Source organism: Sphaerodactylus townsendi, linkage group LG16 (assembly GCF_021028975.2).
Source record: "Sphaerodactylus townsendi isolate TG3544 linkage group LG16, MPM_Stown_v2.3, whole genome shotgun sequence".
Lineage (NCBI taxonomy): Eukaryota > Metazoa > Chordata > Lepidosauria > Squamata > Sphaerodactylidae > Sphaerodactylus > Sphaerodactylus townsendi.
The window spans coordinates 2,296,764-2,324,747 of record NC_059440.1 but is presented as its reverse complement, the minus strand read 5'-3'; the positions used below and the strand labels follow the sequence as shown (position 1 = coordinate 2,324,747).

Sequence of the window (27,984 nt, the reverse complement as noted above, 5' to 3'; positions counted from 1 at the left end):
CTCCATTAGGCCAAAAGGCAGCGGCTGAGAGTGACACGGACACAGAAGGGGGTGGGGTCCTGAAAGCAGGAGAGCCAGGTGGGTGGGAGGAGACAGCGGACGGAACACCTGGGAGATGGGAAGCACGCCCCAAGGCCTCATGGGTTAGGGACTACTGGAGAAGAGAGGTTGTGTCGTACCCATGAAAAAAATCAGAGCGGTGGTGGCAGCAACAGAAGGCAGTGAGTTCTACCCATATTTATTTATTTATTATTTGGATTTGTAGACCGCCGCATCCTCAAAGGGCTCTGGGCGGTGCACAACAATATCCACATGTGTACATCATTACAATCAGTGCAATTACTAAAACCAGTAAAATCCATTAAAAGCAGCGGTCAGTACAAAGGTATCAGGCGTCCCCAAACCCCAATTTATTTAAAGGCCTCCCCGAGAAGAGGGAACGGCCGGACTCCCTCTAAGAGGGTAGCATAAGGTGGTAAAATGAATATGTGGGGGGGGGGGGCGCACATTTCAGCGACTGGACACTCCAAAGGCCTGGCAGAACAACTCGGTCTTACAGGCCCTGCGGAACTCCCCAAGGTCCCACAGGGCCCGGACAGCTGGAGGAAGAGTGTTCCACCAGGCCGGGGCCAGGGCTGTAAAGGTCCTGGCCCGTGTGGAGGCCAGCCACATCATTGAGAGGTATCAGAGAAAGCCCACACTGCCAGAGAGCCAGAAACATGAATTTCAAACAGGCTTTTTTAGCTAAGATGACCCAAAGGTTGCCAGTTCAGGAGAAATTGATCTGCTGTGCCGAATCCTACGTATTGCATTACACATGAGGGAAGTTAACCTGTGGGCTTTCTGATTAAATATTTAAGGCAAACCTTTCCAGTGTCTCCACAGGCAGGCATCGCAAGGTCACAGGGCACTTGCTTTATCTTATGCTACCAAGTGGAGAAGTGACCACACGATGACCCCGCTATTGAACCTGGGACCTCTCCCATAATTTGAGCTTTCCTGATCAGGGCATTCAATTCAGTCTGAGTTGAGGAGAGCAAGAAAGGAGCACATGAACACCAGTGAGACTCCCAACCTGTTTCCTGGGAGAAAACAGGACCAGTTCAACTCTGTTCAGAGTATTTGCTTAAAAGCCTCAGTTACCACAACACAACAGTCCTCATGAGAATACACAAATGGTCTGTCACAAAGGTGGCCAAATATGCACCTATCAGGAATTAGCAGGCCCTCAGAGGACTGCGGTGTTCTCCTTTTCATGCTGCCCCTTCAGACATCTGCGCTACAGACAGCCGCACTGTCATTCCTCAGGCCTGTAATAAGTGCCCAGGAAGAGCTACACTAGGGGTGGCCAACTGATGGTGCTCCAGAGGTTCATGGACTACAATTCCCACCAGCCAATTGGCCATGCTGGCAGGGGATGATGGGAATTGTAGTCCATGAACCTCTGGAACACTATAGGTTGGCCACCCCTGAGCTACACTAACTTTCTCAGGTTTTTACTCTGTCTAGTTTCATTCACAAGAATGAAATCATTCTATTTATCAGTAAGAACACATTTCAGATGACTTGCATGTTTTGAGGTACCACTGAGGAAGACTTTAAATACTCGGACAACGTCTTGGCGAAAGGTAGACTTTTCCCCATGATACTTGTGGTTCACTGTGAACCTTGGAGGTTGTTTTCAATCGAGGCTCCGAATGGGTGAACCAGCTATGCAAATGGTTCCTCCTCCTCCTCCTCCTCCTCCTCCTCCTCCTCCTCCTCCTCCTCCTCCTCCTTCTTCTTCAAGATCAGAAGAAGAAGAAGAAGAAGAAGAAGAAGAAGAAAAAGAAGAAGAAGCAGAAGAAGCAGAAGCAGAAGCAGAAGCAGAAGCAGAAGCAGAAGCAGCAGAAGAAGCAGAAGAAGCAGAAGGAGAAGAAGAAGAAGAAGAAGAAGAAGAAGAAGAAGAAGACGATGACGAGGAGGAGGAGGAGGAGGAGGAGGAGGAGGAGTTTGGATTTATATCCCCTCTTTCTCTCCTGCAGGAGACTCAAAGGGGCTTACAATCTCCTTGCCCTTCCCCCCTCACAACAAACACCTTGTGAGGTAGGTAGGGCTGAGAGAGCTCCGAGAAGCTGTGACTAGCCCAAGGTCACCCAGCTGGCGTGTGTGGGAGTGTACAGGCTAATCTGAATTCCCCAGATAAGCCTGCACAGCTCAGGCGGCAGAGCTGGGAATCAAACCCAGTTCCTCCAGATTAGATACACGAGCTCTTAACCTCCTATGCCACAAGGGACTCATCTGAATTTATGATCACGATGACCTTGTCCCACACCCAATTCATCAACACATGGAGTATGTTTTCAGCCCAGCATAAGTGACACAAAAATTCTGGTAAAAAAATTAAAAGTCACTGACGATGTGTATAAAGCAGTGCTAGTCTTGGTGTCCACATTTCTCTGAGGAAACTTCAGAACACTGTGCATTAATAGCCTGTAAAACCAGGCTGGAAATGCTAGGAAGGGAACCATGATGATGCTACCTTCTCTCTCTGACCGCTGCTGGGAGATGTCCTTGGCTTTTCTCCTGGCAGCCTGCTCTGCCCGTATTCAGCGTGGGGTGGATGGTGCCACACATGCTGAATCTCTGCTTCCCAGGATAACAGTTCCCAGAATTGCATCTGGTTAAGCTGGGGATGATATAGCTCAGTGGTGGCAAACCTTTGGCACTCCAGATGTTATGGACTACAATTCCCATGGGTGGGGGGGGGGGGGGGTGGGGGGGGGGGGGGGTGGGGGGGGGGGGGGGTGGGGGGGGGGGGGGGTGGGGGGGGGGGGGGGTGGGGGGGGGGGGGGGTGGGGGGGGGGGGGGGTGGGGGGGGGGGGGGGTGGGGGGGGGGGGGGGTGGGGGGGGGGGGGGGTGGGGGGGGGGGGGGGTGGGGGGGGGGGGGGGTGGGGGGGGGGGGGGGTGGGGGGGGGGGGGGGTGGGGGGGGGGGGGGGTGGGGGGGGGGGGGGGTGGGGGGGGGGGGGGGTGGGGGGGGGGGGGGGTGGGGGGGGGGGGGGGTGGGGGGGGGGGGGGGTGGGGGGGGGGGGGGGTGGGGGGGGGGGGGGGTGGGGGGGGGGGGGGGTGGGGGGGGGGGGGGGTGGGGGGGGGGGGGGGTGGGGGGGGGGGGGGGTGGGGGGGGGGGGGGGTGGGGGGGGGGGGGGGTGGGGGGGGGGGGGGGTGGGGGGGGGGGGGGGTGGGGGGGGGGGGGGGTGGGGGGGGGGGGGGGTGGGGGGGGGGGGGGGTGGGGGGGGGGGGGGGTGGGGGGGGGGGGGGGTGGGGGGGGGGGGGGGTGGGGGGGGGGGGGGGTGGGGGGGGGGGGGGGTGGGGGGGGGGGGGGGTGGGGGGGGGGGGGGGTGGGGGGGGGGGGGGGTGGGGGGGGGGGGGGGTGGGGGGGGGGGGGGGTGGGGGGGGGGGGGGGTGGGGGGGGGGGGGGGTGGGGGGGGGGGGGGGTGGGGGGGGGGGGGGGTGGGGGGGGGGGGGGGTGGGGGGGGGGGGGGGTGGGGGGGGGGGGGGGTGGGGGGGGGGGGGGGTGGGGGGGGGGGGGGGTGGGGGGGGGGGGGGGTGGGGGGGGGGGGGGGTGGGGGGGGGGGGGGGTGGGGGGGGGGGGGGGTGGGGGGGGGGGGGGGTGGGGGGGGGGGGGGGTGGGGGGGGGGGGGGGTGGGGGGGGGGGGGGGTGGGGGGGGGGGGGGGTGGGGGGGGGGGGGGGTGGGGGGGGGGGGGGGTGGGGGGGGGGGGGGGTGGGGGGGGGGGGGGGTGGGGGGGGGGGGGGGTGGGGGGGGGGGGGGGTGGGGGGGGGGGGGGGTGGGGGGGGGGGGGGGTGGGGGGGGGGGGGGGTGGGGGGGGGGGGGGGTGGGGGGGGGGGGGGGTGGGGGGGGGGGGGGGTGGGGGGGGGGGGGGGTGGGGGGGGGGGGGGGTGGGGGGGGGGGGGGGTGGGGGGGGGGGGGGGTGGGGGGGGGGGGGGGTGGGGGGGGGGGGGGGTGGGGGGGGGGGGGGGTGGGGGGGGGGGGGGGTGGGGGGGGGGGGGGGTGGGGGGGGGGGGGGGTGGGGGGGGGGGGGGGTGGGGGGGGGGGGGGGTGGGGGGGGGGGGGGGTGGGGGGGGGGGGGGGTGGGGGGGGGGGGGGGTGGGGGGGGGGGGGGGTGGGGGGGGGGGGGGGTGGGGGGGGGGGGGGGTGGGGGGGGGGGGGGGTGGGGGGGGGGGGGGGTGGGGGGGGGGGGGGGTGGGGGGGGGGGGGGGTGGGGGGGGGGGGGGGTGGGGGGGGGGGGGGGTGGGGGGGGGGGGGGGTGGGGGGGGGGGGGGGTGGGGGGGGGGGGGGGTGGGGGGGGGGGGGGGTGGGGGGGGGGGGGGGTGGGGGGGGGGGGGGGTGGGGGGGGGGGGGGGTGGGGGGGGGGGGGGGTGGGGGGGGGGGGGGGTGGGGGGGGGGGGGGGTGGGGGGGGGGGGGGGTGGGGGGGGGGGGGGGTGGGGGGGGGGGGGGGTGGGGGGGGGGGGGGGTGGGGGGGGGGGGGGGTGGGGGGGGGGGGGGGTGGGGGGGGGGGGGGGTGGGGGGGGGGGGGGGTGGGGGGGGGGGGGGGTGGGGGGGGGGGGGGGTGGGGGGGGGGGGGGGTGGGGGGGGGGGGGGGTGGGGGGGGGGGGGGGTGGGGGGGGGGGGGGGTGGGGGGGGGGGGGGGTGGGGGGGGGGGGGGGTGGGGGGGGGGGGGGGTGGGGGGGGGGGGGGGTGGGGGGGGGGGGGGGTGGGGGGGGGGGGGGGTGGGGGGGGGGGGGGGTGGGGGGGGGGGGGGGTGGGGGGGGGGGGGGGTGGGGGGGGGGGGGGGTGGGGGGGGGGGGGGGTGGGGGGGGGGGGGGGTGGGGGGGGGGGGGGGTGGGGGGGGGGGGGGGTGGGGGGGGGGGGGGGTGGGGGGGGGGGGGGGTGGGGGGGGGGGGGGGTGGGGGGGGGGGGGGGTGGGGGGGGGGGGGGGTGGGGGGGGGGGGGGGTGGGGGGGGGGGGGGGTGGGGGGGGGGGGGGGTGGGGGGGGGGGGGGGTGGGGGGGGGGGGGGGTGGGGGGGGGGGGGGGTGGGGGGGGGGGGGGGTGGGGGGGGGGGGGGGTGGGGGGGGGGGGGGGTGGGGGGGGGGGGGGGTGGGGGGGGGGGGGGGTGGGGGGGGGGGGGGGTGGGGGGGGGGGGGGGTGGGGGGGGGGGGGGGTGGGGGGGGGGGGGGGTGGGGGGGGGGGGGGGTGGGGGGGGGGGGGGGTGGGGGGGGGGGGGGGTGGGGGGGGGGGGGGGTGGGGGGGGGGGGGGGTGGGGGGGGGGGGGGGTGGGGGGGGGGGGGGGTGGGGGGGGGGGGGGGTGGGGGGGGGGGGGGGTGGGGGGGGGGGGGGGTGGGGGGGGGGGGGGGTGGGGGGGGGGGGGGGTGGGGGGGGGGGGGGGTGGGGGGGGGGGGGGGTGGGGGGGGGGGGGGGTGGGGGGGGGGGGGGGTGGGGGGGGGGGGGGGTGGGGGGGGGGGGGGGTGGGGGGGGGGGGGGGTGGGGGGGGGGGGGGGTGGGGGGGGGGGGGGGTGGGGGGGGGGGGGGGTGGGGGGGGGGGGGGGTGGGGGGGGGGGGGGGTGGGGGGGGGGGGGGGTGGGGGGGGGGGGGGGTGGGGGGGCGGGGGGGGGGTGGGGCGAGGGGGGGGAGGGGGGGGCGTGCGCTCGGGGGCGGGGGGCGGAGGGGGAGGGGGGGAGGGCGGGAGGGGGGGGGGGGGGGTGGGGGCCACCATGGCCAATTGGCCATGGTGGCAGGGGCTGATGGGAATTGTAGTTCATGAACATCTGCAGAGCCGCAGGTTGCAGACGCCTGAGCTAGTGGGTTACAAAAGCTCAAAGGAATAACCAGAAGTGGCTAATCCCCAAGCTAGCCACCAAACCTACACAATCTCCCCCCAAAACATACCTCTGGGGATGGGAAGACAAACAGACCAAAAAGACTGTGTGGCCTGACCACTGGGCAAATCTAGGTCTTCACCTAGAATGCAGATTTTGACAGTCATAAAAAAAAAGGCAAGAGGATCTTCCTTTATTGGCTTGGAGGGAAGCTTGGCATTAACTGGCTTTTAGATTCTGCTCTTCTCCACGTGCCGTGATGGAACGTGGAGGGTGTTGGAAGGGCTTATCTACTTTTATTTATCTACTGTTCATTTTGAATGCCCAGGATCCAAGAGGTTCATTCAAGACTTCTCACTTTTGTCTATCAGGGAGATCAGTTTGCTTAGGATGCCAAGAACATTCAGCTGACTCTGTTTTACCAGAAGAACAAGAGGAGAAGACGCGTAGGGGAGAGCAAGAGCATCATTTAAAGGTGGGAGGATATAGATACATATGAGCAATGGAAATGGCAGCCGGAATTCTTTCTGTCCAATACAGGAGAGAAGAAAGTGCCCCTACAACGGAATATGCATGCAGGCTGAGTTAGTCTATGTATATAAAAAGCTAACAGTATTTTTGTTGATGACAGTATACCTCAGTAACTGCTGGGCCAATTCCTCTGAAAATTCCCAGCCACTATAGTCAGCCAGGCGAGAGTGTTTTTAGATGGTCACATACCCAAAATTTCACACCTGGCCCAGGTAAAATGCCTTTTTCCTGGAGCTCCCTGATGAAGGACATGCAGCTGCCTGTGTGTAACTGTCACTTTTAGAATGTTCGTGCTGCTTAGAATGTTCACTCAGATGGCCAAATATGAGCAGTGGAAACAGTACATAGGCAGTAACTCGAGTGGAAGTGAAACACATACACACACATACACACGAGGGAGAGGGGAAGGGAGGGAAAGGGAGGGAGGGGTGGCATGCAAGGGAAGAGAGGGAGGGAGAGGAAAGGGACGGAGGGGAGGCATGCAAGGGAAGAGAAGTGAGAGAGGGAAGAGAATGAGGGGTGACATGCAAGGGACGGGGGGGAGGGGCCAGGCACCCTAGATTCCCTGAATACTGTGGTTACAGTTAAGAAAACCAGGCACGCATTACTCAGGAGTAAGCTCGGTACAAGCTAACCAGACATACTTTGAATGGCTGCGTCGCACCCCTCAGAGGGTTTCCTCAGTTTACACCCCTTGCCACCAACCAAACTTACTCCCAGGTAAAGGATCATGACCAGCCAGCCTAGATGTGTGGGAGGGGTGCCTTTCCATTCCCCCCCCCCCCCAAGGAATGTGGGCACACACATCAATGACATCGCACAGTATCAGGCTGCGTGTTTGCAGCATGAGCACGTACTGCTGGCCTCTGCAATTGATTTGCTGCTACTGTTCCTTTCCCATTTTACCACAATAAGCCACAGCAACACGTGGCCAGGCCCTGCTAGTTTAATATATAAGGACACTGAATGAAGACCTGAAGGGTTTCCTAAGCATCAGGGAAATAAAGCACAAGTACTAGCTAATGTTCAGCATGTATTTAATTTACTGTAACCAATTCAGTTCTGTTGCATTTTACAACCAGTTCACACACAAGCCTTACAAAACCATTAAAGTAGAGAAAAAAGAAAGATAAAGTTCAGGTCTGTCCGGGTTAGTCTTCAGTCTTCTGTAAAAAGCAGAAACTTGCTACCATCTGTTTCCGACTTACCAAAATACTTCCACCATGTGTGGAAACATGACCACAAATATGCTTATAACATGGCTAGGGTATTTTGCTAGGGTCGAGATGTGTGGGGGAAGAAGAAGGCAGGAGGTGAGAGACACCAACGTCAGCCGGCTGCAACAGATGAATGCTCCAGCCAATTATTATTATTATTGTTCCCAGAGGTAGCCTCTTTAGTCTTTTGTAGCAGATAACAGGATATACTTACAGCATCCACAGATATATTTCAGTAACAGTGGAAGCAGAAAGAGCAACAAACCTTGAAAATGGTCTGTAGCTGCAGCCAGTGGCGTAACTAGGCAAACTGGAGCCCTGGGCAAAACCTGAGTTTGGTGAAGTCTGGCTCAGAGGGTCCAAAGGTATGGACCCTCAAAAGTGTAGCCCCCATCTTCTGTTAGCTCCCATTGGAAACAATGGATGATGGGGTACCCCCTTTGGGAGTCCATAGCTTTGGACCTCCTGGACCAAACTTTACAAAACCCTGGTGGTATCAGTAAGAGACTTTCCTGATGATACCTCCCATGTTTGGTGAAGAATTTCCTGATGATACCTCCCATGTTTGGTGAAAAATTCAGGGGGTCCAAAGTTATGGACCCTCAAAAGTGTAGCCTCATCTCCTATTAGCTCCCATTGGAAACAATGGGGGATGGGGCACCCCCTTTGGGAGTCCATAACTTTGGAATCCCAGAACCATACCTCACCAAACCTGGGTGATAGCATCAGGAGAGTCTCCCGAAACATCCCTGATATTTTGGTGTTGCTAGCCTAAAAAATGCACCCTCTGCAGGCCAAAAATGGAAAAACACTGAAAATACAAAAAATCCCACTAACGAACTTGCAGTTTTTGCGCCCCCCACAGGGCTGCGCCCAGGGCAACTGCCCACTTTGCCCAATGGGAGGAACGCCTCTGGCTGCAGCATAAACATAAGAAAGCTGGAGGGGGACACCAAAACAGAGCACAGCAGTATAAGAATCATGCAGAAAGATTAGAATCAGCCATACCTTAGTGCAGAAGCCACAGACCATAGACCAGACTATAAAGCAGACTTTTGAACACAGGACACACCACAGTAGCGGCCCTGGTAGTCCCCACCCTCACTGCCCGATGTGGCTTCTGAAGACAACCACGGCTATCAGGCAGGCCTGTGTGGGAAAAGTCTTGACTGCTCTGAGCATCATGCTACAGGTGCATTCACAAGCATATTACCTAGTCATAAACTCTTCAAACTTGGAACTGGTGAGATTTATACTGGACCACTGCGTGTCTGCGACAGGCTTGTGTTCAGGAGGACCCAGGTATGCCAGCAGAGTTGCCATCTTGTCAAATGGTCGCCTCCCGACAGCTTTGTGGTCCCTAAAGGACAAGCAGATATTCATCAATAAAACCCAACGTAATTTTTACTACTTCTCTAAGGAAACATGTAAGGACCACTGGTCTTGCAGATTTATTTATTTTTCCTTCCAGCAGGCCGCCGTTGGTAATCAACACTCAAAAACCCTGTCTGCTCTGGCCAAATGACACACGTCTCCAGCTTCAGATGGAAACTCTCCTTCCACCTACCCAACTCGTGAGAACAGGGACGTGTGCAAACAGTCATATGGTGAGTTTCGTGTTCTGATTTTACATTCTTGACTAATCAGGAAGTCCTCCCTCCCACAATACAAGCTTGGGCTGACAACTCACAGCTCACATTCCACACCTCTGTGTGCTAGACTTCTGGCTAACATCATAAAGAAACCTTTATATTCCACAGACTGAGAGGAAGAGTTTCAAGGACCTTTGCAACTATGGTCCTTTAAATATGGACATGGCTTGGGACCAGGGAATCATCTCCTCAGTATTCTTGCTTGGGAATTAAGATGGCAAGGAGAGGCCCTAACCACTGTTTCATCAGTCAAGGAAGCTTATCTGATGGCCCTTTTCAGGGGCAGCCCCATAGCTAGGGAACAATCTCTCGAGGGAGGTTTGTCTGGCCCAGGGATGTAGGTATAGATTTTTTATGGAGGGGTTCGGGGGGCCACACCCCCACCTGCCCCTAAGGCATGGCCCTCAAAGGTGTAGCCCCCATCTTCTATTAGCTCCCATTGGAAACAATGGAGGATGGGGGCACCCCCTTTGGGAGTCCATAACTTTGGACCCCCTGAACCAAGCCTCACCAAACCCGGGTAGTATCATCAGGAGAGTCCCCCAAACAATTCCTGAAAGTCTGGTGCTGCTAGCCCAAACAATGCACCCCCTGCAGCCCAAAAACCGAAAAAGCACCAAAATGTTTTAAAAACCCACAAACAGAAGGCGGAGCTTCGGACATGAAGGGGGGGGTTCAAACCCGAAAACCCCCCCTTACCTATGTCCATGGTCTGGCCTCATTTTCCATTGTCAGGAGCCATTGAAAAGTGCTATTTAGGACTGCAATTGACTAAGTTATTTTTTAATTTATCGGCGGCACTGATTTAGATCTTAAATTGCAGTCCTTTGTGCATTTTTAAAAGTTTTATTTAAATTGTAAACCGCTTTGCAGGACCTTAAACAGTTCCAGAACAGTTCCATGTTCTGCTGGGCTTTTGGTTGAGGCCACGCGTCTGTCCCAGATCTATCTGACAGCCTCCCACCAGCTGTCCACCAATGCACGGTGTAGGGGTGAGCCAGAGAACCCAGCAGAGTCTCAGAAAGTGCACAGGAATGCCTGCGCCACCTGTCCCCTTCCGGGTGCACACGCACACCCATCACGGGATCCCCCTGACTCACAGGTCACCAGATGCCTGAGTCATGGGTCACAAGACCCCCAGATGTGGAATTGACCCAGACGGAGACGTTTCTTCCTGCACGTACACTGCCCCCGCAGGCTATGAACTGCGCAACCTCCTCCCACTCTCCCCAAACCCTAATAAAAGGTGCCAGGGACCACGGTACGGCAGATTAGCCAGATCCACGGATCGCGCTAGCCCGCCGCTGGCTTCTCTCCACCGGATTATATCGCTGCATCTCGTCTCTTCATTGCGTCGCAGTACCGACTTCAGCACAGGGTCATTCTGCGCTGTCCCTCTTATCAAAAAGAGAAGAACTCTGCCCACCCTCAGACAGTTCCTTCTGAGCATCAGGGTGGGATGAGTGGTTTGCTACAGGTTTCTGTTATTGCCTGCCATCTGAGTTTTATTTTTTAGCTGTTCATTAGTTTTATATGTGTTTTTAAATATATGTGTGCACCACCCTGAGCCCAGCTTGGTCCAGAAAGGGCGCGATACAAATTTAATACATAATAATAGTTCCAAAAGGTAGAAAAGCTTCTAAAAACATTTTAAATAAATAAATGTCTGCTATTGTAGGTTTGGGCTTTCTACGTGTGTGCTGAGGCAATACCCGGGCCTTTTTGATGCTCTCACACAAGGCTCGAAAGTCAAAATAAAAAGCTGCTGAGATACCGTCAAGCCAACAGTCTACACAGCATGAACTGCCAGCCCCAGGCTATAATCCCAATCCTGACACTAAAAACCAATTAAATGGAAATAGTAAGCTTTTAAGTCTTAGATCTGCAAATCTAAGTAATATATATTCTACTACAGAATTACGAGGAATGCAGGTACTGATTGTCCATAAATGGACATTAACAAATTTTACAGACTGTGATCTAAATTACTTGTCCAAGGCCATACAGTGTCTGTCTGATGTTTGTATCTTGGTCCTTCTAGTACTAGACTACACTATCAATGTAAAGCTATATTTTTTACACACACACCTGCTGGTAGCAGAAAGAAGTGTACTCAGCGTTCTTCACTGACTGCACAGAAACACTCTACAGATTAAACCAGAGCACATTTGTGAATCAGAACGTGCATTCCACATTAAACTTAGATAGTACTTAGCGAAAAGAAAATCCTAGTGCATTCTGCCCCCCCCGCCTCCACCCCCCCCAACACAATGGTCTCCTTCAATCCTAATCAAACTAATACAACTCTTTATCCCTGATCAGTTGCTTCTACCTGTTGCTTGAAAGGTACTGGCCAATCTTCTCCTCATTGTTCCACAGCAGACGGTGTAGAGCGAGTACGTTGCCATCGCTGATGAAAGACAGGCTGTGATTGACAGTGTCACTCGCGGGACAATCCGACGCAATATCCAGGAAAAACCTACACCAAAAGGAAAGCCTTCAGCAACTGCAGCCAAGACATCAACGTATCTCTGGCCCCTTCCGCACACGCGAAATAATGCGTTTTCAAACCACTTTCACAACTGTTTGCAAGTGGATTTTGCTATTCCGCACAGCTTCAAAGAGCACTGAAAGCTCAAACTGCATTATTCTGCATGTGAGGAATGAGCCTCTGTGTGTTGCAAGTTTCTTTTTTCCCTCTCGCAGCGCAGGTGTTCTGACTGTACCAGGTGAGGGTCCTGCAGCGCTTCCCACTGAGCTCACCAACCTTGGGTGCTCTTCATACGCTTACAGAAAAGGCAGGGAGAAGGGAGACGGTGCATAAAGGCTGGCCCCTGCCGCAACCAGCACCGCGCATTCTCCCACAACGGAGGCGGCGGCAGCCAAAGGGCAGGAACCATTCAGAAATCAGCACCAGAATGTACCCAGTCCTGCAAATGCAGAGCTGTTCTAGTCCACTATCATCCCATCTCCTGCAGGGGGGGGGGGGGGTTCTATCGGGCCAAATTTCGTACAAGAAGATCCTGCTCAGCGTTGGATTGATTGGAACCATTTGAGTTGCGGAAGAAGTTTTCCTCAGGCAAAGTCGGACAGGATTTTCCACTTCCCTCTGCTTGGACATATGAAACACCTGGAATATCTTGCTCTGTGGGTACTTTTACGCAAGATCCAAATCCAGATTCCCCCTCCCCAGCACACACTCTTTATTTATAACCCCAGAGGTACAGAAAGCATGCAGAGTGTGGAACCGTGGAATCAAGGCTTCCACTTTTGAGGACCAGGGAAGAGACACCGTGACCAAGCCCTTGCTCCTCCTAACGCTCACGAAAAGCCAGCTGCTGACCAGGGACACTGGCGCCTCCTGCAGGCAGTGAGGATGACACAGTCTCTTCCAACTCCTCCTAGAGCCAATTCAAGGTTGTGGCATCTGCCAGGTCCACCCACTGATATATGAAGTGGCCAGCCAACTACCCAGCTATCTATTTACAAGGGGTGTCTTAACCTCCACAACCCCAAAATGGTGTATCAGGCATCCCATGAGCCTTGTATTCCCTGGAACACAAACGTTAACTGCAGAGGCAGAGGCCCTTTCCGCATGGGCCAAATACAGCAAAAATGCCGTCCCCAGGGAGCTGTTCGCATGGGGGCGCAGCTGCTTTGCAGCCGCGCCGCCCTCATTCCTCTCCAGCGGCGCAAAGCCGCCATTTTCCCACCTCACTCCCCAAGCGAGGTTTTTGGAAAACGGCGGCTTCCAGCCGCTGTCGTGCGAATGGCAGCAGCTGGAGGCCCCATCCCTCCCCCCTTTGCCCGATCGACCTACCTTTTCTGCGACCGTCCGGCACATTGCTGAGGCCAGGGGACACGCCCCCCTGCCCTGCGATTCCGGAGCGGTCGCGCAGGGCAGGGGGGCGTGGGGGGGAGGGGGGGGTGGGGGGGGGGGGGGGTGGGGGGGGGGGGGGGTGGGGGGGGGGGGGGGTGGGGGGGGGGGGGGGTGGGGGGGGGGGGGGGTGGGGGGGGGGGGGGGCGGGGGGGGGGGGGGGGGGGGGGGGGGGGGGGTGGGGGGGGGGGGGGGTGGGGGGGGGGGGGGGTGGGGGGGGGGGGGGGTGGGGGGGGGGGGGGGTGGGGGGGGGGGGGGGTGGGGGGGGGGGGGGGTGGGGGGGGGGGGGGGTGGGGGGGGGGGGGGGTGGGGGGGGGGGGGGGTGGGGGGGGGGGGGGGTGGGGGGGGGGGGGGGTGGGGGGGGGGGGGGGTGGGGGGGGGGGGGGGTGGGGGGGGGGGGGGGTGGGGGGGGGGGGGGGTGGGGGGGGGGGGGGGTGGGGGGGGGGGGGGGTGGGGGGGGGGGGGGGTGGGGGGGGGGGGGGGTGGGGGGGGGGGGGGGTGGGGGGGGGGGGGGGTGGGGGGGGGGGGGGGTGGGGGGGGGGGGGGGTGGGGGGGGGGGGGGGTGGGGGGGGGGGGGGGTGGGGGGGGGGGGGGGTGGGGGGGGGGGGGGGTGGGGGGGGGGGGGGGTGGGGGGGGGGGGGGGTGGGGGGGGGGGGGGGTGGGGGGGGGGGGGGGTGGGGGGGGGGGGGGGTGGGGGGGGGGGGGGGTGGGGGGGGGGGGGGGTGGGGGGGGGGGGGGGTGGGGGGGGGGGGGGGTGGGGGGGGGGGGGGGTGGGGGGGGGGGGGGGTGGGGGGGGGGGGGGGTGGGGGGGGGGGGGGGTGGGGGGGGGGGGGGGTGGGGGGGGGGGGGGGTGGGGGGGGGGGGGGGTGGGGGGGGGGGGGGGTGGGGGGGGGGGGGGGTGGGGGGGGGGGGGGGTGGGGGGGGGGGGGGGTGGGGGGGGGGGGGGGTGGGGGGGGGGGGGGGTGGGGGGGGGGGGGGGTGGGGGGGGGGGGGGGTGGGGGGGGGGGGGGGTGGGGGGGGGGGGGGGTGGGGGGGGGGGGGGGTGGGGGGGGGGGGGGGTGGGGGGGGGGGGGGGTGGGGGGGGGGGGGGGTGGGGGGGGGGGGGGGTGGGGGGGGGGGGGGGTGGGGGGGGGGGGGGGTGGGGGGGGGGGGGGGTGGGGGGGGGGGGGGGTGGGGGGGGGGGGGGGTGGGGGGGGGGGGGGGTGGGGGGGGGGGGGGGTGGGGGGGGGGGGGGGTGGGGGGGGGGGGGGGTGGGGGGGGGGGGGGGTGGGGGGGGGGGGGGGTGGGGGGGGGGGGGGGTGGGGGGGGGGGGGGGTGGGGGGGGGGGGGGGTGGGGGGGGGGGGGGGTGGGGGGGGGGGGGGGTGGGGGGGGGGGGGGGTGGGGGGGGGGGGGGGTGGGGGGGGGGGGGGGTGGGGGGGGGGGGGGGTGGGGGGGGGGGGGGGTGGGGGGGGGGGGGGGTGGGGGGGGGGGGGGGTGGGGGGGGGGGGGGGTGGGGGGGGGGGGGGGTGGGGGGGGGGGGGGGTGGGGGGGGGGGGGGGTGGGGGGGGGGGGGGGTGGGGGGGGGGGGGGGTGGGGGGGGGGGGGGGTGGGGGGGGGGGGGGGTGGGGGGGGGGGGGGGTGGGGGGGGGGGGGGGTGGGGGGGGGGGGGGGTGGGGGGGGGGGGGGGTGGGGGGGGGGGGGGGTGGGGGGGGGGGGGGGTGGGGGGGGGGGGGGGTGGGGGGGGGGGGGGGTGGGGGGGGGGGGGGGTGGGGGGGGGGGGGGGTGGGGGGGGGGGGGGGTGGGGGGGGGGGGGGGTGGGGGGGGGGGGGGGTGGGGGGGGGGGGGGGTGGGGGGGGGGGGGGGTGGGGGGGGGGGGGGGTGGGGGGGGGGGGGGGTGGGGGGGGGGGGGGGTGGGGGGGGGGGGGGGTGGGGGGGGGGGGGGGTGGGGGGGGGGGGGGGTGGGGGGGGGGGGGGGTGGGGGGGGGGGGGGGTGGGGGGGGGGGGGGGTGGGGGGGGGGGGGGGTGGGGGGGGGGGGGGGTGGGGGGGGGGGGGGGTGGGGGGGGGGGGGGGTGGGGGGGGGGGGGGGTGGGGGGGGGGGGGGGTGGGGGGGGGGGGGGGTGGGGGGGGGGGGGGGTGGGGGGGGGGGGGGGTGGGGGGGGGGGGGGGTGGGGGGGGGGGGGGGTGGGGGGGGGGGGGGGTGGGGGGGGGGGGGGGTGGGGGGGGGGGGGGGTGGGGGGGGGGGGGGGTGGGGGGGGGGGGGGGTGGGGGGGGGGGGGGGTGGGGGGGGGGGGGGGTGGGGGGGGGGGGGGGTGGGGGGGGGGGGGGGTGGGGGGGGGGGGGGGTGGGGGGGGGGGGGGGTGGGGGGGGGGGGGGGTGGGGGGGGGGGGGGGTGGGGGGGGGGGGGGGTGGGGGGGGGGGGGGGTGGGGGGGGGGGGGGGTGGGGGGGGGGGGGGGTGGGGGGGGGGGGGGGTGGGGGGGGGGGGGGGTGGGGGGGGGGGGGGGTGGGGGGGGGGGGGGGTGGGGGGGGGGGGGGGTGGGGGGGGGGGGGGGTGGGGGGGGGGGGGGGTGGGGGGGGGGGGGGGTGGGGGGGGGGGGGGGTGGGGGGGGGGGGGGGTGGGGGGGGGGGGGGGTGGGGGGGGGGGGGGGTGGGGGGGGGGGGGGGTGGGGGGGGGGGGGGGTGGGGGGGGGGGGGGGTGGGGGGGGGGGGGGGTGGGGGGGGGGGGGGGTGGGGGGGGGGGGGGGTGGGGGGGGGGGGGGGTGGGGGGGGGGGGGGGTGGGGGGGGGGGGGGGTGGGGGGGGGGGGGGGTGGGGGGGGGGGGGGGTGGGGGGGGGGGGGGGTGGGGGGGGGGGGGGGTGGGGGGGGGGGGGGGTGGGGGGGGGGGGGGGTGGGGGGGGGGGGGGGTGGGGGGGGGGGGTGGGGGGGGGGGGGTGGAAGGGGAGGGGGGGTGGGGGGGGGAGGGGAGGGGGGGGGGGGGGAATAGTGGGGGGGGGGGGGGGTGGAAGGGTGTGGGGGGGGGGGGGGGGGGGGGGAATTGGGGGGGTGGGGGGGGGGGGGGGAGGCAGTGCACTCCTGCGGCCGCATGCACACTCCTGCGCTTCCGCACTGCCTAATCGGGAAAATTTTAAAACCCCGCGGGACGCGGGACGCATTGCCGAAAAGCGTGACTGTCCCGCCAAAAGCGGGACGGCTGGTCACCTTAGTGTAGGCACAGTTATCCCTTCCACATTGTGACTTTCCCCATCACAGTTTTGATATATCGCGGGTCAACATAAGAAATTAAATGGGGATTTGGGGGGAGTTTTGCGGAAGTTACAGATGACCTGCAAAGGCCAGCAGAGGACACAGAAAAGGTTTAGGAAACTCTGGAATGCATAAAATATCAGTATAGTATTATATAATATCAACATATTTCATCTTTTAATACCTTAAATTTACACAATTTATTTTTTACAGTGAAAAGAAAAAGATCAGGACGAAGGGAGGGTGAAAAATTTTTATGTGGATTTCCAGATTGCTTGCCGGGGTGGGGGGGACTGTGCCCCTAACCCCAAGCAATGTGGAAGGGATAACTGTAATTCCAAATGGCCAAATTCATCAGGTACTTTTCAAACTGCCACCTAATTATTTTTTTAAGTAGATGGAATACAGCTGAAACAGGATATTTGGGCTTTTTTTCTTAAGGGATGCAGTGTTTTGGTTAGCAGATGCTTTTTTGAAGACCTGCAGGATCAAAACGAGTGTCAACCCCATTTCTCTTGCATACATAGAAAGAAAAGTTGGAAAGGAAGGTCAATGCATTTTTAAAAGCGCGTACTGCAATGCACCCCCAAGGCCCCAAAGCGGAAAAGCCTGGTGAAACTCTTTCAGCCGTTCATCATACTTACTGGATTATTTCCCCAGCTTTGCATTTTGAAAGCTGGGTTCCTTAGAACTGGGCTTTCAGGCTTATAGAACTTGCAACTGCCCCCCCCCCTCAACAGAAGCCCCCTCATCACAAGCCCTCTTATGGTAACAAACTTCCACATCCTCCCGTGCACAGCATCACACACATATACCTTAATGTATTACAGTTGCCTTCTACAAAGGCAGACCCTGGTCCATCCGCCAGGCAATCAGTCCATCTATTCTGATTGGCAGCTCCTCTCCAACCTCTCAGCCATGCCTAATACCTGACGCTCTTTAAGGGGATTTGCCAGGGATTCACCTGAGACCCTGCAGCACGCCAAGCAGATGCTCTGCTCCTAAGCCATGGGCTCTCCCTTGGAGTGATCGATCCAAAGCATTTCCTTCCCCAATACAGAGACAAAGGCCCCTTCCGCACATGCAAAATAATGCATTTTCAAACCACTTTCACAACTGTTTGAAAGTGGATTTTGCTATTCTGCACAGCTTCAAAGAGCACTGAAAGCAGTTTGAAAGTGCATTATTCTGCATGTGCGGAATGAGACAAAGAGTCCCAACATCTATCCACAAAAGGAGGGAGGAAGGGGTGTGTGCTGCCAAAAGCAGTGCAAAGAAGAAGAGGAGCAACCCCTGCCCTCACTTTCTGACTCTTCTTTGTAAGAACTGCCTGTGGTGGCAAAGAAAAAAACACATCCACATGGCTGAGGCACAGTTGCAGAATTCACCTTCAGTTGTGGAGTCAAAGAGGCACACAGAGAATGCTCGTAACAAACAAGACTTTGGCTCAGGGTTAATTGAAACGAAAGCTCTTTGGGCGCCAGAATTAGTAGAATGATTTCACAATGAGAGTCAAGTTGGCTAGAAGTGAAGTTTTTCTCTTGGAATGAAAGAGGAGCAGAACAGCAACCGGGGGGGAAGGGGAGGGGGGTGCGCGTGGACAGAAGCGGCTAAGAAAACTTCTCCAAAAAACTTACTGATTTTTTGTTTTCCTTTTTTTCTTTTACGGTAGCTTTATTCAGGAGAGAGTGACAAGTAGCCTACAGAACAGAGATGAGTACAAACAAGTCACAGCACCAGCCACAGACAGCAACCCAAACAAAATAAACAGCACAATCAACCAACCACTACTGACTAGGGCACAAAGTTACACCATCAAATGTAACAGAATAGAAAATGAAATATGCACACTTGGTGTCAGATTTGTTTCATGGAGCACAAGGCAAGCAAATGGTGGGTCTCAATCATTCCTACTATTTCTGGCCGGGCTACCGATTTTAAAAGCATCTTGATTTGCTAAGCGTGCACAGCGCATGTGTTGGCCGTTCTTGTTTGTAGCATCTGGAAGGTTTTACAAAAGGGCCAAATAAATTCTTCCAAAAAGATATTCAAGTACGATTTCACCTTCCCAGCCTTGAAAAAAAACACCTTTCTCTGTGTGTCCATCAACATCTTCACAGGAGCTGAGTAAAAAAAATGTTTTACATCACAGTCATGATTTTCGTCTTACGGCAACCACCCGCTCGCCATCCCGAAAAATGTCCCAAGGCCATTTTCCTCCCCCTCCCCCAACTTGGCACAATGCCCAGGAGAATGAGCTAGAAATCTACTTTGGCCAAGCTTTCCAAAGAAGCACACTTGTCCAGTGCGATTAACATTCAACAGTTCTACACAGAGAGTGAGTTTCTCCCAGCCCACGTGATGCAGAGGGTCAATCCTTCCCGTACAGAAGGATGCCCCTGGTCCAATGATGCCAGGCAGCCAGAGGGGCACAAGCTGAAACGGGGGTGTTTCAGTTGGCATCCAACCACCCTGCAGTCACAAAGCACAGCCAGGAATTCTCTGAACAAACCAAGCTGCTCCCTCACAGACACTCGCTCTGACTGCAGCAGCCCGAATCTGAGCCTTACCTCAAGCAGCTGCACAAAGGGGTAGAAGTCCTCCCATACCACACGTGGCATTTTTGGACAGGAAAACAGGAGGACAGGCCCAGACTGCACCAGAAACTGAGGCAATGGCTTTGCCGGCTTTCTCTCTGCTACAGCAACAGCAAGGCGACTTTGTAACCCACTTTGACTCTCAAGCTAGAAAGGTTAATCACACTGCTGCCTCACTGGCTGGGAGAATTCTGAGTCAAGGTTAAAGATATAAGAGCAATCCTGCTGGATCAGACCAGGAGTCTGCTTGGCCCAAGGCCAACTACACACCTCCAGCAAGCCCACAAGGAAGGGCAGGAAGATATCCGGCCTTGCACAGCCATCAAAACTGAAGAAACACAAAGGATCTTGAAGGATCTCCAAAAACAGGTCCATGAAGGTCCGTCAGATTCAGGAAAAGCCACAGGACAGCTTCACTGCAAGGAAGAACTAACCTTTACGAAGTATTACCTTTCATGGCATGTGAGCTTCACAACTCAGGCTAGTAACAAAATTCGTTGCTTGCTATTTGGTTTGACTTCAGGCCTGAATCCTAAATTGCAGGTTCAGCTGTCTTGGAACCGAGTGGAAATCAAAACCATCACTGGGTGGTTAAATCTGATTCTTAGTTGATGAGGAGGAGACCTCTGCTTCTCATCCAGAGACCGGGATCCACAGGCCAGGTGCACTTTATTTCCTCCACACCTTTTCACTTAAGATGAGATCAGTTTGGATGGAAAAAAGAGAGAGGACCAGAAAGCAAGCAAAAGTCTAACAGCCATACCAGCACTCTGCTACTCGCAGTGGCCCACCAGGTGGCCCACCAGGATGAGGTTCAAAAATGAACAAACCCACTGCAGGTGAGCTCAGACTGAAGAGTCAAGACCCAGATTTTGCCTGCTTGAATTATGCATCTCATCACTAAGGAGAAGGAGCCTACTGGATCAGACCAGTGAAAGTCCATCTAGTCCAGCATCCTGTCCCACACAGAGACCAACCAGCCACCCCAGAGAGCAAGTGACAAAGCACCGAGGTCAAGACCTTCCCGTGATGTTGCCCAACTACAGCATGCCAGCATGCCAACTTCATGATGGGACAGGTGGGTGAGAAGGGGGGGCGTTTGTCCCCCGCCCGCTCCCAACTCTCCACCATACATCATTATCTGACTCAGTCCCTACGTGATAAAACTGGTATGGAACAAATTTCTCCAGAAAAGACAGAATCAGATTAAATCAATGGAACAGACAAGCCAAGAACCTTCAGCCATTCCTAGGAGGGAGGAGAGCGGAGTGGACCCTGAAGAAGCAGGAAGAGCCTCCTTGGCCAACTCTTTTCTCTTTTGTTAAAGAAACTGCTTTCCAGTGGAGAGAGCAGAGGTCACCCCAAAGGCTGAAGCTCCGGGGTTGGGGGGAGGGGGAGAATGAGCAAACGGCAGGATCAGCAAAATCTACTTCCTGCTTGATGGGCTGTTGCCTAGCAGAGAAGGCTCACAGGGAGAATTTCACTGAGATTGGTTCTGGTGGGTTTTCCGTGCTGTGTGGCCGTGGTCTGGTGGATCTTGTTCCTAATGTTTCGCCTGCATCTGTGGCTGGCATCTTCAGAGGTGTATCACAGAGGGGAGTCTGTTATACACTGTTATAACTGGACACAGTATGTAACAGACTTCCCTCTGTGATACGCCTCTGAACATGCCAGCCACAGATGCAGGCGAAACATTAGGAACAAGATCCACCAGACCACGGCCACACAGCCCGGAAAACCCACCACAACCAGTTGAATCTGGCCGTGAAAGCCTTCGACAATTCACTGATATTCTTTACTGAGTGAGCTGAATTCCTCTAAAGCATTTGTAAATACCACAACTGGTTTCATCCATTTCTACTTCCATGACCCTTCTAAACTGCTCCCGGGGTCTGGAACCATTTCCCCTTTATTCCTTTTAACTTTGTCTTGGGGTACAAGCTGTTCAGAAGAATGCCACAAGTCAGCTTTCTGGGGTTACACCACTTCAAAAACAGGTGAGAGGATTTATCATTCTCCCCTCCCCTCCCCCCCTGTCCAAAGTGTAACCGTGGCTAGGTAGAGAGGTCTTAGTCCAGGCTCTACATGCTTTCTGAAGTGGGATCACAGCAGGAGAGTTACACCAGGCATGTGTTGTGAATGTGGGCATTCAGACACACAAGCCTTTCAGGCAGAGAATGAGACTGGTTCACAAACAGTACCATGTATAGATTCAGCATCTATTATGATTCATCAAGCCTGACTTGAAAGCCAGAAAGTGGCCCATAAAACAAACTAGACGGCTTTTACTGGCGAAGTCTCCTGCAACTAACAATATTTTCTTACACTTGCATGACTTCTTGGTTTGAAGAGGAAGCGCACAGACAAAAAACCCTCAGTTCAACACTTGCACCCATTGCGGGATTCCCTGAAATTAGTTTTTCTTGTGTAGGCAGACAAAAGCAACAGTAGTCACTAAAATGTCACCAACTGAAATGTCGCAAAGCAGGACGCAAGCGACTGAGCATCCCGATTGCTTTACTGAGTCCCAATCTGGATTCAAGCTATTAACTACTCCTTGAATTCTCTTCAATCCAAATTTTTTCACAAGATAACTGGACTCCCAAATTGCGTGCCCTATGTAGCTCTTTGTCTGGAGTTAGGTCAAAACTCCTTGGAATCAGCCGCTTGGCTGAGGACTTTTAGATTCTGGCTGCAAATTCACTTTCTCTCAGACTGTAATTCCCTGGTCCACCGTCTGCTCTCTGACACCCATTCCAACCCCCGGTTTTCCATAATTGAAGAAAAAATTGCCTCTATTGGACTGTCAGTGGATTCACTTTGCCCTTTGTCCTATTCAGAAGCTTATAGGAAATTAAAAGGTCAACTATTGGATAGAGAGTTCTCTACCCTAATCACCGCAGCCAAGAAAACGTGCTCCCCCCTGTATTTTTCTCTCCCATTTGAATGGGGCCATTTGGCACACTACCTGTATTGCTTAATAAACCCTGTTCAAAGGAGAGCCATAATGCTCGCCAGGTTTAATGTTATGCCTTCTGCCTTGTTACATGGCAGATTTAATAAGCAAGAAAAGGCTAAAAGATTGTGCCCATGTAACGATGGCTCAGTTGAATCTCTGGCCCACCAATTACTACACTGTCTCAGATCCAAGGAAATCAGATCCAAGTATGTGAATCTTACTCCTTTACATTTACCCCATCTCCCGATTTAATTAGATTACACTACTTGTTGAACAACCATGATTCTTCTCTCTGTATGATAGTGGCAGACTTTCTCCTGGAAATTACTAAACGCCAGTAGATTTCCTTCAACCTGTATTGTATGTGCTTTTTAATCCGTTTTTTATTACTGTTGTACTGTTGTCTATGCCAATAAAGGCTTGCTTCTGACTGAGCATCCTAGAGGCCTCTGCTTTTCACACAGAAAGTCCCAGATTCAGTCCCAGCCATCTCCAGTTAAAGGGATTTTGGGCAGTGGATGCTGGGAAAGACTGCTCTATGTTTGCCCTGGAGTATGGCTGCCTGTGGCTGGACTAACAACCTTGTTTTTGAATTCTGGTTCTGATAGACTAACACAACCACCTACCACTTAAAAGTCTAATTTGAAGAAATCTGTCTTTGCCAACACATAAGTGAGATTTATTCTGGATTCAACAGCCCAGAATTACAACAATGTTTATTAAAGACCAAGGGGTCAGTTATCTTACAGACACGGGCAACAAAACTAATGGTGAAAGGGAGTCCCATTTATGTTAGCAAAATAAGATGGCAAAGGGGTGTGTGTGTGTTTTATTTGTTTCTTCATTCATTCAGTTTCATCCTGCTCGTCTCAATATGGTTGGGTTAAGAGCGATTAATACTATTCTATGTCACTGAATAAAACAGAGCATACAAGCCAGTATGGCCGATGTAAAACTATAAAACCAGAGATTAACAAGACACCTGAAATACCTAAAGATGGCGTTCTCGGTACTCTCTTAGCAAAGGTACATAAGCAGCAGTAGTCAAACATAATAACATAATAGGGGCAGCACAGAAACAGCAGGAAATCATTCCCTAAGAAGATCCAGGATGGAGGCCATCTTTTGTGCAATCATTGTTGCCCTTACCTGAAAGTCTGGTGGAACATCTCCATCTTACAGACCCAGTAGAACTGAGCCAAATCCTGCACTGTCACTCGACAGAGAGTTCCACCAGGCTGGTCCCAGTGCCAAAAAAGCCCTGGTTCAGGTTGAGGATAGCCAGGTATGTCTTGGGCCAAGGATCATCAGCCTACTGGTTTCAGATGAGCGCAGTGTTCTTTAGGGGATTTATTGGGAGAGGGAGCCCAACAGGTACAATGGTCCAAGACCATAACCCTTGAACCTGATTCAGTACTCAATTAGGAGTCAATGCAGCTGGCATTCAGGTTAAATAAAGGCTCTCCACGAGGTCCCCATGAAGGACCCACGCCATCACGTTCTGGACCAGCTTAACTTACCAAGCAACTTCAAGGGTAGCCCTATTTACGGTGAGTTAAAGTAGTCTAGGCTGGAGGTGACCCCTGGATGGCTCATTGAGACTAGATCAGGGTAGGGCAGGGAGGAGACTAGATGTCTAATTTGGTGAAGATAAAAAAAAGACCTCCTGGTAGTCTCCATTACTTGGGCCTCCATTGCAAGGGAGGCATCGAGAACCACACCCAGGCACCTGATGAAGGAAGCTGGTACCATGTGAACCCAGTCAGGAGTCAGAAGCTGAAGTCCATGCTACGGGTCTCTTTGATCCAGTAACATGGCCCCCATCTTCACTGGATTCCATTTCAGCCAACTCTGCTCCAATCTCTTCACCACAGGGTCCAAAAACACATGGCCAACGTATCTGAGACAGTGCCCAGCCACCCATCAACAGCTGGGTGTCACTGGCATATTGATGACACCTTAGGCCAAGGCTCTGGACTAGCGGGGGGTGGAGGGTGGAATGCATATAGATATTAAAAAACATTGATGGGCACTGAATCATGGTAGTGCATCATGGGAACAATTTACAGAGAATCCAGTGACTGGAGATGCCTCAACCCCTGTCCCAAAATCACACTCAGTAGTAGGAATCCTTTCCATTTGTCTGCAGGTTGAGATCATAGTCAACCCTAGAAAACATAACCCAACCCAACCCCCCCCCCCCCCCCACAATTTGTCAAAGAGCCTTCTTAAGACACTGGTAGGCGGGAACATAGCTGGCTGGGGAGGGAAAGCATCAAACTGCTATTTCTTAAAATACCTAAACAGTGCATTGGTTATTAATCTCCAAGAAACCTGGGCCCTAAAGAGTGTTGATATTCCCGGGTACTATTCATTCAATCTACCAGCCACCAAATCAAAGACCTTGGGTCGCCCCAGGGGGGGATTGACCATAGCCGTTTCATCTAACATAGCTGTCTCTAGTCTAACTAATTATCCCCCATTGGCACAGGATGTCCTGTTAACCTTTACAAACAGGAAAATAGTATTTGTCAACTCCTATATCCCAGGCAACCTGGCAAAAAGTGCAACTGTTGACCACTGGGACAAACTAACATCTTACATATTAGACCTTAAGTCCAAGAACCCCTTGTGTGAATTTATTCTAGTGGGTGACTTTAATGCAAGGGTAGGCACTAGCTTGCTGAACTTGATGAGAGAAGAGGACCTGGACGAAGACCCCTTCCTCTCCTTATTGACACCAGAAGCCCGACACTCTAAGGATCAAATATGCAACCAAGCTGGGAAATGCTTGATCAGAATGGCCACACAGCTTAACCTCCTCTGGCTAAACGGGCTCATCCAATTCCCAAACTCAGGAGAATACACCTTCACTTCATCAAGGGGCTCCAGTGTGATAGACTACATCTTGACCTCTCCCCTTATAGCAAGTTGCACTGATCTCTTGGCTGTAGACAACTACTTGCTGAGTGATCACCTTCCTCTCCACCTTATCCTGGAATTGGATAGAAGAAACACTTCCTCACTCGAACAAATCTACCCACTGGTAGGCGACCCGGGGGGGGGGGGGGGGGGGGGCAGAGTCCTCAGTGCATTCCTCTGCTCAAAAATAAAAGACAGGCCAACCATTGCCCAGAGGTAGGCAAAATAATGGCAAAGGCAGACTGGGAAGGACTTTGGGTTCCAAGCCATTTATTCAGCCCAGTAGCATCTATCCAAACAGCAGCAACACCCAAAGTCGCATGTGCGGGTTATTCCCAGCCCTGCTATGCAAAAATTTCAAGGTAAATTGCCATTTAATGCATATCTATCAGTGCACCACAAGCTACCCTCCAGCAGCCGACACTGAAACCCTTCACCAGGCCGCTGGATCTCCGCCTCTGCTAACAACCAATCAGACCAGGACTGAACTCCCAAAATCCCCAGGACCAATGAAGAACCTGATGGAGCTGGACATCGACCTAAGGTCCTCAAGGGTTCTTCAGATAGAATCTCATCCATCGAGCTCTGGCAAATCCTGGGCTCAAGAACTGGCAGAACTAAACGAGCCCCCACCTTCCAGAATGCTAAGGCAGCCATGTAAGTCTCCCAACATATCTCCAACAACTCCTCTTATTGTTTTAGAGCAGGGGTAGGGAACCTGCGGCTCTCCAGATGTTCAGGAACTACAATTCCCATCAGCCCCTACCAGCATGGCCAATTGGCCATGCTGACAGAGGCTGATGGGAATTGTAGTTCCTGAACATCTGGAGAGCCGCAGGTTCCCTACCCCTGTTTTAGAATCTGCTACTACAGAGGGTGTTTCCCCATCTCAAATTGACCCAAGCCAAAAAGTCATAAGCCCATCAGAACTCTACCCAACACAGCCACTCACACAGGGATGAACGGATTCCCCCCAGCCTTGGAACAACTGGGACAGGTGAAGAACGGGGGAGCAACAGGGCTGGCATCTCCCCAAACCAGCTGCCTCCCCTTCCTGAGAATACCTAAAGGGCAGAAATCCCACCAGATCACTCCACCTCCTCAACTTCTCAGTATGTAACGGAACAAACACAATGTTAAAAAAACCCAACTTTCTCACAATGTCTCCTGGCAAAATATAAAATATTGACATGGCCTGCTCCGCACATACCTGATAGAGACAGTGGCACACACTTCGGAGCTGGGGTGGGAACTCCGCAGAGGAGTTGATGATTGCGTGGAAGAATTTCTCGGTCATCTGGAGAAGGTTCCGCTTGTTATCTTCCAGGCTTTCGCTGGATTCCAACCTGCAAGTCATGCCCGTTAAGACCTTGCCAATCTAGCAAGGCCAGGGTAGCACATTAAAGGTGTAGAGGTGACCACACAGTCTGGCTGCAGCCGTGTTCAGAACCAGAAATAGCATGGGAACATCTCCCAGTGACTGATAAGTGGGCAGATGGCTAAAGGAACCCACAGAATGTGTAAGAAGAAGAAGAAGAAGAGTTTGGATTTATATCCCCATTTCTCTCCTGCAGGAGACTCAAAGGGGCTTACAGTCTCCTTGCCCTTCCCCCCTCACAACAAACACCCTGTGAGGTGGGTGGGGCTCAGAGAGCTCAGAAGAACTGTGACTAGCCCAAGGTCACCCAGCTGGCGTGTGTGGGAGTGCACAGGCTAATCTGAATTCCCCAGATAAGCCTCCACAGCTCAGGCGGCAGAGCTGGGAATCAAACCCGGTTCCTGCAGATTAGATACATGAGCTCTTAACCTCCTACGCCACTGCTGCTCCAAAGTAAGAGCTTTGCTTCAGGAATTTGTACCTTGCCACAGCTGGACACTCATACTTTCAACCTGAATAATAACAATTGAGTCCCATCAAGTTGCAACCAACTTATGGAAACTGCTCATGTGATTTTACAGACAAGATCCTCACAGAGGATTGTGCTGTGCTGTTGCCTCCCTCTGTATGGCAATCCTGGACTTCCTTGGTGGTTTCCCACCCAAGTACTAAAAAGGGAAGACCCTGCTTCGCTTCCAAGCGCTAATAAACGTGGGGCTAATCTGAGCTACTTAGGCTGCTGAAGGAAAGAACAGGTTAACATTAAAATACAGAGCAAGCTTATAGGTGAGTTTGCCATTGATTTAACAGTAGGAAAAGTGGCCAGAGAGCTCTGAATCTATCCGGAAGGCATCAAGTCTGAGAGGGAGGTGGCCACGTGACAGCAGACTCACCACATGTTGCGCTCCAGCCTCTTTTTCTCCAAGGGACAAGATGGCTGGACAATAAGCCAGGCAGCCATAGCGGGGAGAGTCAAGCCCCGTCCCCTTTCAAGACTGGGGGGGGCGGGGAGAAGGGAAATGCCAAGCACAGCACCAGGTATAGTCCTAACATTAGCTAAACTTCAGTAAGGAAAAAACCATCTCTCTGATCAGTTGTTGGTTCTCACCCCATGAAACCCGAGGGTTTCAGAGAGCAGAAGATCAATCTAAACCCTGCACGAGAGAAAACCTTTGCAGACAGGGTAGGAAGAGACACACTATTGCAGACTTTCCCCATCACCAGCATCAAACCTTGTAGGGTCCACTTCAAAGCTAACATGTTGCCATTCAGAAGATGTAATGATGGTCCTTAACAAAGGCTCCAAAAGCTTTTGCAGATAGGTAGCGCCGTAAACCTGCAAGTGAAAATATTTAATCCAATTTGAGAACTCACATGTCATGTAACTAACTGTCCTTACCATTGATTTAGTCTATAACTGATATCTTTCAAAGGTAGGCAGAACTACACCTTATGAGAAACACACGGTCGTGTTGAGCTTTTCTCTTCTCCCTTCAGCAAAGTGCAGCAAAATGTACCCACTTCCCCAACATCAGTATTTTAGACATTTCCCTGTTCTGGAATATCATATCTTGTTGGGGCAAGCAAATAAATCTTGCTCACCCCTCTCTGTCGGAATAATACCGGAACGGGGGCACATAGCCAAATATCTTGAATTATTAACTGAACCCCAACAGAGATGGATTATCACAAGGCCCAGATCCAATACCTTCCCATCGGCCGTTACTTATCCATCCCTCTCCAGGATCGGGTTTGTCCACACTGTAAAAATC

The 27,984-nt window shown here is 57.5% G+C and overlaps 2 protein-coding genes across 3 annotated transcripts in view; both read right to left on the bottom strand.

Annotated features, from left to right (window-relative positions):
• Positions 1–13,353: 13,353 nt before the first annotated feature.
• Positions 13,354–14,370, bottom strand: LOC125445886 (basic proline-rich protein-like; the record flags this gene model as incomplete). Its single annotated transcript, XM_048519315.1, has 1 exon — positions 13,354–14,370. A coding segment is annotated over one exon (1,017 nt), but the record flags the coding sequence as incomplete, so codon positions are not given.
• A 3,326-nt stretch (positions 14,371–17,696) lies between these two features.
• Positions 17,697–27,984, bottom strand: part of LOC125445883 (neurofibromin-like) — an 86,110-nt gene continuing 75,822 nt past the window's right edge. The window contains exons 28-30 of one of the 2 annotated variants that reach the window (XM_048519311.1): positions 27,445–27,548; positions 26,045–26,180; positions 17,697–18,056 (exon numbers count right to left, since the gene is read on the bottom strand). In XM_048519311.1, the coding sequence (XP_048375268.1) occupies positions 17,967–18,056; positions 26,045–26,180; positions 27,445–27,548 (330 nt within the window). In that variant the 3' untranslated portion in view covers positions 17,697–17,966. The remainder of the gene's footprint in view (positions 18,057–26,044; positions 26,181–27,444; positions 27,549–27,984) is intronic. The other variant, XM_048519310.1, reaches the window with a different exon arrangement.